The following is a 10,591-nucleotide window of genomic DNA, read 5'->3' on the forward strand; positions in this document are numbered from 1 at the left end:
AAGGAAGTCTTTTATCTTTACCAACACAGGTTCATCCCCTTCAAATCCTCCTCCTTCATAATATTATAATTCCCAACATGTTTATTAAAAACATTAAGATTCTTTAAAGCTTCCTGTAGACATGGGGGGTGAAATCTTCTAATCTAAATGGGTCAAACAGCATTGCTATAGTGTTTGCAGTGGCGCAATGGTTAGAGCTGTTGCCACACATCTAGAAGGTCCCGGGTTTCGCCTCCGGGTTTGGATAATCCTGTGTAGACTTTGTATTTTCTAAGACTTTTCTTAAGACTTTTTTAAAGCTTCATTAAGACAAGGAGGCTGAAATGATCTATTCTAAATGGCTAAAATGAAATAGGTGCATTTACAGCAAACAGCCACCGGAGGGCAGCATTTTCCCACCTTCTCTTTATTCCATACTGCTATTTGTGGCCACCAGAGGGCGCAAATTTCCCATTCTTTTAAGGAAATAAACAGTGTTTGGAAGAAATTAGTGTTTCTACTGAGGAAGTCTTTTATCTTTACCAACACAGGTTCATCCCCTTCAAATTCTCCTCCTTCTCCTTTATAATATTATAATTCCCAAAATGTTTATTAAAAACATTAAGATTTTTTAAAGCTTCAATAAGACAAGGACGCTAAAACGATCTATTCTAAATGGCTAAAATGAAATAGGTGCATTTACAGCAAACAGCCACCGGAGGGCAGCATTTTCCCACCTTCTCTTTATTCCTTACTGCTGTTTGTGGCCACTAGAGGGCGCAAATTTCCCATTCTTTTAAGGAAAAAAACAGTGTTTGGAAGAAATTAGTGTTTCTACTAAGGAAGTCTTTTATCTTTACCAACACAGGTTCATCCCCTTCAAATCCTCCTCCTTCATAATATTATAATTCCCAACATGTTTATTAAAAACATTAAGATTATTTAAAGCTTCCTGTAGACATGGGGTGTGAAATCTTCTAATCTAAATGGGTCGAACAGAATTGCTATAGTGTTTGCAGTGGCGCAATGGTTAGAGTTTTTGCTGCGCATCTAGAAGGTCCCGGGTTTGCCTCCGGGCTTGGATATTCCTGTGTAGACTTTGTATTTTCTAAGACTTTTCTTAAGACTTTTTTAAAGCTTCATTAAGACAAGGAGGCTGAAATGATCTATTCTAAATGGCTAAAATGAAATAGGTGCATTTACAGCAAATAGCCACCGGAGGGCAGCATTTTCCCACCTTCTCTTTATTCCATACTGCTATTTGTGGCCACCAGAGGGCGCAAATTTCCCATTCTTTTAAGGAAATAAACAGTGTTTGGAAGAAATTAGTGTTTCTACTAAGGAAGTCTTTTATCTTTACCAACACAGGTTCATCCCCTTCAAATCCTCCTCCTTCTCCTTCATAATATAATTCCCAAAATGTTTATTAAAAGCATTAAGATTTTTTAAAGCTTCAATAAGACAAGGAGGCTAAAACGATCTATTCTAAATGGCTAAAATGAAATAGGTGCATTTACAGCAAATAGCCACCGGAGGGCAGCATTTTCCCACCTTCTCTTTATTCCTTACTGCTATTTGTGGCCACCAGAGGGAGCAAATTTCCCATTCTTTTAAGGAAAAAAACAGTGTTTGGAAGAAATTAGTGTTTCTACTAAGGAAGTCTTTTATCTTTACCAACACAGGTTCATCCCCTTCAAATCCTCCTCCTTCATAATAGTATAATTCCCAAAATGTTTATTAAAAGCATTAAGACTTTTCAAAGCTTCATTAGCTGAAATGTTATGTTCTAAATGGCTCAAATGGAATATTTGTAGCCCGAAGTGGTGCAGTGGTTAGAGCTAATGCCTTGCATCAAGAAGGCCCCGGGTTTGCTTACCAATTTGGGATCTTTCTGCATGGAGTTTGCATTTTCTAAGACATTTGGTAGATCCCTTTGGCTGATTAGTTAGAAAGTAGGAAATCTAGGAAACAGTTTTTCTGGAAGACGGAGAAAACATGCAGCATGCAGGAAGTTTAGAGAGAGAAAGGGCAGGAAATTATTCAAATAAAATCAAGAAAAAAAAAAGAAAAAAGTAGGCAGATTTATCCCCAATACACATTTTTACCTGCGAAAAGCAATAATATATAAGCATTTAATATTTATACATGTGATAGAATCAGATCACCCCAGAAGTCAGTCCCACATCCAGGGCCGTATCAAGGCATTTGGGGACCAAGGCAAATATGGTCTTGGATCCCCCACCACCTCACTCCTTGCTCAGTTAATACAAGATGGCAGCGTGCTGAGTACAGATTGTTGTTGCTTTTATTTAATAAACAATCATTCAAAAGAACTGTTTTTAACAGCAGTCCTAGCTCAGACACCACACCACTTTCCACATATATGTCATGAGCTCACTGAGCATCAGATTACCAGATTCATACTGAAGTTGTTTTGGTGAAAGTAACTTAAAGTAATGCAAAAGTAGTGTAATGCCTTACATTTTAAAATCAGTGATCTTGTAATGTAATGAATTACTTTTAAATGAGGGTAACAAGTAATAAATAATGCATTACAGTTTTGAAGTAACTTGCCCAACACTGATTTTAAGTGTATAGAGCTGGTTGTTTAGTTGGTTGGTTGGTTGGTTGGTTGGTTGGTTGGTTGGTTGGTTGGATGGATGGATGGATGGATGGACTCCTTAGGCCTAGCCGATCGATTAGATGTCTCGCACGTATGGGTGTGTAATTCCATTTAGCCAGAAGATGATTGACCTTTCTCAACCAATCAGGGGGCTAGGTGGGAGCGGGGCACTTTCCCACCTTCTGACGGTCAATCAAATTGAACTTGTTTCTAGTTTTAAGTACAGATAGTTCAAAAAGATCAAAAACAGGAGTCTGTTATTGGCTCAATGTTCAGCTTTTTAATATCCATTCCTGTGAGACTTGGTTAAAGTGATATGTAGTTCCTTGTGTTGCCATGGTAACAGATAACGCATTTAAATTGAATACAAGATTCCTGAGACCAAACTGGTCGATTTGATGTGTCATATATATGGGTGCCGGATCCTGATTGGACAGAAAAAGGTTGAACACTCTCAACCAATCAGAGAGCAGCACTGCCTTTTCACCCAGCTATTTTTAGGCCTGCAGCTGTACTCCTGTTAATGAGAAGCCTTTAAATCTGTCCTTCAGATGTGAAATTGGACCTGTCAAACTTCTCATCACCATTCGAAAAGTACTGCACCGAATTGAAAATTTAAAAAAGCATGAGCGGCAGAAGGCTTTGTTGGTCATCTGTGTGGATTTTTATGTGCCTACCGTGAATTGTCTTGAAGCTATGACGAGAAACTTTTAGCTGCCTGAAGCCGATCAGAGGAGAAAATCTCTGTTCCTTTAACATGGGTTTCAATGAGGCAGAATCTGGGTCTCTCCTCCTTCTGAGGCTTGTAGCGAAAGAACTGTAACAGTTACAGAAAAAATGAAACCCATTCTGAAAAGCTGACATAAATTCCTAATTTTTGAGTTATAATTTGTTTTGGTAGTCCAAACGGTCTGGGGGTAGTAAAGAGTTGTTCACAGAAGATGTGAAGTTCAAAAGTTAGAGTGCGGAACTTTCAGTTTAGAGTGGGGAGAGACATTTTTTTAATTTGAATTTTCTCAAACAAATGAACCGTACGACCACAATGTTTGGAGTACAGTACATGAATTATAGCTCAAAACGAAGGTATATTCGTTAGATGTAAGCCAGCATGTGTCTCATTTCAATCTGACCTACGGTTTTCTCGGGACAACGCCAGAAATGGAGCAAGGGAGGGTCACTGCTCCTATCTTTCCCCATTATAACTTTTGTGAATTTTTCTGAAAATTTCAAGTCGTACTTCAACTTCTACCTGCGATTTTACAAAAACCGTAAAAGATATTCAAAAATGCCTCTTTAATATGTTAAACAGGAAAGTCTTATGAGTTTGTTAAACTTTGAATGAAGTCTCTAAGTTAAAAGGAACCCAATAGAGTTTTAGGTCAAAAAAGTGATAGGAATTTGCTGAAAATTGACCAATCCCATTCATTTCAATGGGAAAATTTTCGCAGAAAAAGCTTAATAACTCGAAAAATTTTAAAGATATCAATGCCAAAAGTAATAGCCGGAAAGAGCTTAACGAGCTGAACGTTTTGATATAAAATTGTTGAAATAGCTCAAAATTTGAAGGAGAAGAAGAGGTTCAAAAAGTGTACGGAAGCAGAATAAGAAGAAAAGAGGAAAACAATAGTTTACAGCATTCAAACAATTACTCTGGATAAATCAATCTCAGTAACATTAAATAATACAGGCCTACACATTTTATTTCATTTTGTTTAGTTTTGTTTAAATTTTATTTTATTTTATTTTATTTTATTTTATTTTATTTTATTTTATTTTATTTTATTTTATTTTATTTTATTTTATTATGTACGTTAACCTGTTGTATGTGCCGTCAATTCTCGTCGAATCAGCGAATACCTGCGGAAGATAAACACAACAATCAGTTTGCTGACGTTATGTCACGTGATGAGACCACGGAGCGCCTTGGGAAGTTAGGCTCATTTTAGGGATTCAATCATTTGGTTCTCGATTCACATAGTCAGTCCTTTAGACTAATTTAAGGGTATTACTCAACGTAAAATTTACACTATCCGTCGTTGTAATAGTTTATATGATTTTTTTCCATTAAAAACCCATGGATTCTTGAGGTTGTGAACTCCCCAGATGTATTGTTCATCCTACCGAAGAAGAACGGTTCAAAATATCCGACTCGTTCAGTCATCACACATTAGCTGCTGGAAAGCTAGTTTTCAGGCAGCGGGCTAGCCGCAGCCAGAAAATAAAACCTCTGGAGCAAAACGTTGATTGATTAATGTACCCAGTAGTATTTACAAAATTAGAATATCCTATCCAGAGTAAAAGCATCGAGGGGAGAACTACTTACAGGTGAGTGAATACCAGATGTGTTTAGTTTTTTAAAAAACAAGTTAGCTAATGGGCTAGATAGGTGATCAAATTTGTTTCATAGGAGTGACAATTTACTGTCAATAAGTCTGTGTTTTTGCGGTCAGATATGTAGAGTAGTCCAATTTGTTGTATTGTGGCTCAGACCATTTTACAGGATTAGATTTAGACACGATGATGGTCATTTCCGGGAATATTTCCCTGTTGTTGTGCTGTCACTCTGCATATGGGGACAATGACAGTCCTCCTGATAAACTAACCTGCTGTGAGGTGGCGGTGTCTGCAAAACGGTGACTCGTTTTTAAAATGTTTTAAATAACAGTCGTTGGGGCTAAAATCTTACTCCACATCAGACCAACAATGGGTTAGTTTAGGAGTATCTCCAGTTAAAATTCACTTGGTGGCGCTGGCTCCCAGTCGGGACCGAGTTAGCCACATCACTAACATGTCAGACAAGGATTAGGTAGCATGTGTAGTTCTGCTGCTATAAGTCAGATCTTTATTTAAAGTTATATGCTGCTCACATAAACACATCATGCTGTCAGAATAAAGTTTACAGTCATGTACGACCTCATGCTGAGGTATTAAAATGTGTAGAATGCATCAATGCTACATAAAACCCTCTCACCCATTCTGATGGATCTATTTGGATTTTGTGTTTCAGATAAGAGATGGAGGGCGACGACTGCAACTTTCCTCCAGATTTGTCGGATAATCACTCTCAAAGGGGAAGTGTTGCTTCCTCTGCTACGCTTTCTCGTGGTAATGGTGCAACGTGTTTATGAACACCAAATTAACGCCTTAACTGTTACATTTCTTTATTTTCTCTGCAATGGTAGCACATTTCTATTAAAGAGTTTTAAATGTATTCTCAAGTGTTGATTGACTAACTGGTCTTTGTTCCCACAGCTCAAGATGTGCTTGTGTATTTGTACGGTGACAGTGCAGTTCACTTATCACTAGAAGGGCTTGGTAGCGTATCCGTGCAGGACTTGGGCCACAGTGTTCGTGAGGCTCTGCAGATTCCTGAGTCTGTGCAGGATGCTTTTGCCTTTTGGCTTTGTTCCCCTCTGCTCGGCAAGAACTTCTTATTTTTGTTACATTTGTTACGTTATCTAAGTATGAGAACATGCATACCTTCAGTGGAAGCCGCTAAACTTTATGCTTCCTTCTTTGTTCTGCAGAGCTGCAGCTAAAGATGAGGCATCAGCCTTACAAGTTATGTAGGCAGTGGCAGGACTTGCTGTATCGCTTCACTGATGCATCAGAGGAGGACATCTCACAAGGTGAGAACATAAGCCTCGTTGTCTCGCAGCACAAAAGTTCTCGTCCTGCTGGTTTGTATGGGATGCTTCTGTGTTTTTCCTATGACTGAGTCATTCTAGGAAGTAATTGTGGCTGAGATGACTCAGAGTGACTCCTATAATTTAGATGCTGTGCATGATACTGCTCTGTGATTTGCGATTGTACTCAGGCATGTCAAACACAGAGTTGCAGGTAATTCTCTCACTCAGGTCTACATCGCTTGTAACTCGAACTATATTTATAAAAGACTCCAATATTCTGCTGTCTCACTGCTGTGCAAAATCTCGGGACTGTTTCTCGATTATTCAGTGGATTTTATTTGTATCACTATAAACTGTCAGTGCTACATAAGCTTAATGCTAAACTTTAATTTTATGCTATTTACTTTTATTTTGTTTTAATCCATCTAATGCATGCATTATGGGATTAATATTCTGCTTTTAAGCAGGAGCGTAAATTTGGGAGCACTGATTGTTGTGTTTAGGCTCAGATCTTGTCCTGCTTTCTCTCCAAACTCTTTTTTTTTACTCTGAAAAAGCTCCTTAAATGTGTTTAACTTGCTCTCAAAAGGACTCTAATACTATAAAATAAAACCTAAAACCTGCTCTTGCATATATCAATCAAAGCTTGATTTGTAAAGCGCCTTCCACGACCCTGTCAGGGAGCCCAAGGCGCTGTACACAGTACATAAGAAATGTAAATCACGGTGATATATTACCTGTTGTCTTGAATTTGAGGGAGATGATCCTGCCAAACATCTCCTGGCCAATGGGAAGCCAGAAACGATGCTGACCAATGAGCTCGTTGTCAGTCAGAGGACAGAACGAATCCTTCCAGAAGAAGTCAGATGTTTATTAGTAATGATGACACATCCTGGTGGACTTTTGTTTCTGAGAGGTTTTGGTTTCCCCACTCAGGCTGGACCAGCTCACACACGTCCTCTGTGAGGAAGGTGACCTCTCTAGTCAAAGGACACGATGACAGCTCAACGCTAAAAGTATAGAGTCACTTAGTTGTGTGACCTGATGTACTCGTGAAGTAAATCCCACCCACGGTCTGGGGATTTCAGCCTGAGGAGAGTGGGCTGGAGGCTGAATCTCTTGTTTAGATATCTAGTTAGATGATCAAACTCTGACGGCTTTCTTTGTTTTCCTCAGATGAGCCGTATCTGCAGTACAGACGCAACGTGCTTTATCCAAAAGCAAAAGAGACGCAGGTACGTTTCATTCAGCAAAACATATTTAGGAAAAAAAAGGTTCTAATGGCCTAGATTTATTAAATAAAACTCACTTTTTCTTTTGCAAACTTCCTGATCGTTGTCTGAGCAGATCGATGACGAAGGAGTGTTGAGACTTCTGCAGGAGGAGGCCAAGAGCAACATCCTCTCAGGTCGCTATCCCTGTGACCCTGAGCACTGGATGGCCCTTGGAGCCCTTACTTTAGCTCTTGAAGAGGGAACGAGTCTAGACGACCAACAAGTCACTACCACCATAAGGTAAGAGACCAGGAATAAACTCTATGATAAAGGCAAAAGTAGCTTTTTCTTTCTAAACAAGTTAAAATTGTTTGCTTCATTTGTTTGATCAGAACTTGGGGAAAACTACAAATTTCTTGCCTGATTGCTCGTGTTTTGATATTGAGATGTCTAGTTTATTACAGCAGGACAAAGAAAATCAACATTTATGCCTCTGTCCACGTGTTTGTAAAGGTCGGCTGGTGTCCTGAGCACCACAGGCACGTTAAAGCATAAACTGTGCCTGTTCTGTTCACGAGGGGCCTAATAACACTCATGCACATGTTTATTCTAATGAAGTACACACAATAATACTCATTTTAAAGGGCACAAAGAAGGTGAGACAGTGTATTAAAGTGGACATTCCTGAGACAAGTCCATGCTCTGCAATGCATCATGGGATTCAGCAGAAAATAATCACAACAAAGTAACCTAACCTCTGACCTCTGTAGGGAGAAGAAGCTGTCTTCTTTTCTGCCTGCTCATGTTGTCATGGGAAGCGGCGGTTTTCTGTCCACGCTTCGAGGGAAGTCGAGCCGTCACGCGGAGCTTGAGCAGAAGCTCCTGGAGGAGTACAGAAAGATCCGATCATCAGCAGGAACTTCTCCGGAGCCTCGGCAGCTCCTGCACCAGTACCTCAGCATGTGCCACATGCTGCCTTTCTACGGGTACGGCTTGGCGCCGCAAGGCTTTCGCACTTTTGTTTCTTGCCTGCAATTATTTGTTTAAAACACATGTTAAATATGTGGACAGTTGTGCTTTCTTCTGCGGAGAGATCGACAAACCAGCACAAGGGATCCTCCACCGAGGAAAACGCAAAGCTGTAAATGTCGGGATCTGCTTGAAAGGAGTTTATGTGATGGATGTGAAGGAGAAGGTGGATATTTGATTCATTTTAGATGACGTCAGAGTGAAGAAACACATTTATATTAAAGTTTTACTCATAAATTCCTGTTCTTTTGCAGCACGTGCTGCTGGGACTGCATTTCAACGAGCTCTCCTGGGACCACAGCTACCCTGAGGAGGAGGGGGACTCGCACATTCTGTGGTTGGAATTTGATGGAGAGGAAGATGGCACTCCTGTCAACAAGCTACTGAAGATCTACTCTAAACAAGTAAAGGAACACAAACACATCATTTTCATGAGCAACAAAGTGAAATAGCTGTTTTAAGGGTTTATAAACGGTTCATTTGTGTAAATCAGCACCATCCTATGTTAAAACCTGGGAACTGAGCTCAAAGGAGCTTGATTTTGATTTAGGCAAAGCCATAAGAACCCTAAAAAAATAAATGTTGAATTCATTCACTTGAATAGCTTAATAGTCTGGGTATGGTGCAGATTGTGGCTGCAGCTGTCTGCACATATGTGATATTGGATTTCATCCTTGGCCCGAGGGTCAGACTGGTGCAGGAGAGCCAAGTGAGAGAAGGGGAGAGGCTTTATTTGTCTGGTTTTTTAGAGACGTGGTTTCTAATTGTTGGATGGCAGCATTTTACATTTCTCCGATTCTTTACAGGTGCAACATACAAGGTTTTTCTTTCCATTCAAGCAAGTTACTTTTTTAAGCTTTCACATTTCTTTAGGTCCAACCCCCTCCCCTCAGGCTCCTCCCCCTAAGCCACGCCTCCAGAGTACAGGAACTAGAGTGCTTGTTCCAACTGTTATTGGCACCTTTTATGTCATAATTTCTAACATTAAGCACCTACATAATTGAATAACAAGTTAGCATGCTAGCTATTTTAGGATTGTGTTTCTATGGTTATAAATTAGGCAGATTTTAGCTTTCTTGGTTTATTCTTAATTTAAAGATCACAGCAGCTCAGCCCCACCAACAATCTGGCAAAAACCTAGCAAAGAGTTTAAAACGTCCAGAACCCACCCCATATATCCTCCCAATCACTTCTCACCTCTGCCGTGCCGGCTCTTAACTGACTGAAGGCTCTGCCAGCTGACCGACAACAGGCTGTGTTCCCAGACAACAAGTTCGTCACATAATGTTTCCCAAAAAGAACAGCTCCAGACTCTAAACGGAACATGTAAAACAAACGTCCTAAATTAAATTTGCAAACAGAAGAATCTGTTAAGCCAGGCTGTCTGACTCTGGCTTCAATTTTTGTTCAGCTGCTCCAAGCCGAGAACGCATGATTTGTACGGAAAGGCCATTCAGAGGGCAGTTTGATGGATCAAGATTGATTAAAAATATAATTTTTTTGAAAAAGCATGAAATTTATTAGTTTCCATCAGTATGCAAAGAACATTTCAAGCAATATGATGAAAATGCTCCAGGAATACATCTCACAATGCACCTTCAATTACATTATAAAATGTAACATCAAAGGTTTGTTTTCCCATCCAGGCCGAGCTAATGAGCGGGTTCATTGAGTTCTGCGTGGAGCTGAGATCTGCGTCTGAGGGAGGAGCTGCGGGCGACGCGGGTCTGTCCCAGCAGCTCGATGAGCGAGAAGCCGGCGCCAAGAACGGCCGTGGAGGACGGTGCGGGATGCTGCAGAGGCAAAGCAGCGTTGTGTGCAGTCGAGTCGACTCGCTCAACACCATCGACTACGTGGATAACGGTGAGGCCAAACTGTGGTGAGAACGATCCAGATCAAAAAAATTCCTTCAGCTTTTTCATTTCTTGAAAATCTTTTAGGAAAGGAAATCAAACGCTTGAAGCCGAAAAGAGCCGCGTCGTTTTTCACCCGACAGGCAACGGCACCGTCCTACTCTGCTGTGCAGGTGACTGAGAGCCTGGAACAAGGTTAAACATCTCCTTCTGGATCATCTGAGACCAATTCTGAACATTTTTACACTGAGATTAAAAAAGAGA

General features: G+C 40.2%; 1 protein-coding gene across 1 annotated transcript; it reads left to right on the plus strand.

Moving 5' to 3' along the window:
* The first annotated feature begins 4,787 nt into the window (after positions 1 to 4,787).
* Positions 4,788 to 10,591, plus strand: frmd8 (FERM domain containing 8). The gene is made up of 11 exons (XM_015961207.3): positions 4,788 to 4,927; positions 5,610 to 5,707; positions 5,855 to 6,022; positions 6,130 to 6,231; positions 7,408 to 7,466; positions 7,579 to 7,745; positions 8,216 to 8,431; positions 8,517 to 8,640; positions 8,729 to 8,878; positions 10,121 to 10,337; positions 10,415 to 10,591. The coding sequence occupies exons 2-11, from the start codon at positions 5,617 to 5,619 to the stop codon at positions 10,525 to 10,527; spliced, it is 1,407 nt and encodes a 468-aa protein (XP_015816693.3). The 5' UTR covers positions 4,788 to 4,927; positions 5,610 to 5,616; the 3' UTR covers positions 10,528 to 10,591.

Source organism: Nothobranchius furzeri, chromosome 10 (genome assembly GCF_043380555.1).
Source record: "Nothobranchius furzeri strain GRZ-AD chromosome 10, NfurGRZ-RIMD1, whole genome shotgun sequence".
Classification (NCBI taxonomy): Eukaryota; Metazoa; Chordata; class Actinopteri; order Cyprinodontiformes; family Nothobranchiidae; genus Nothobranchius; species Nothobranchius furzeri.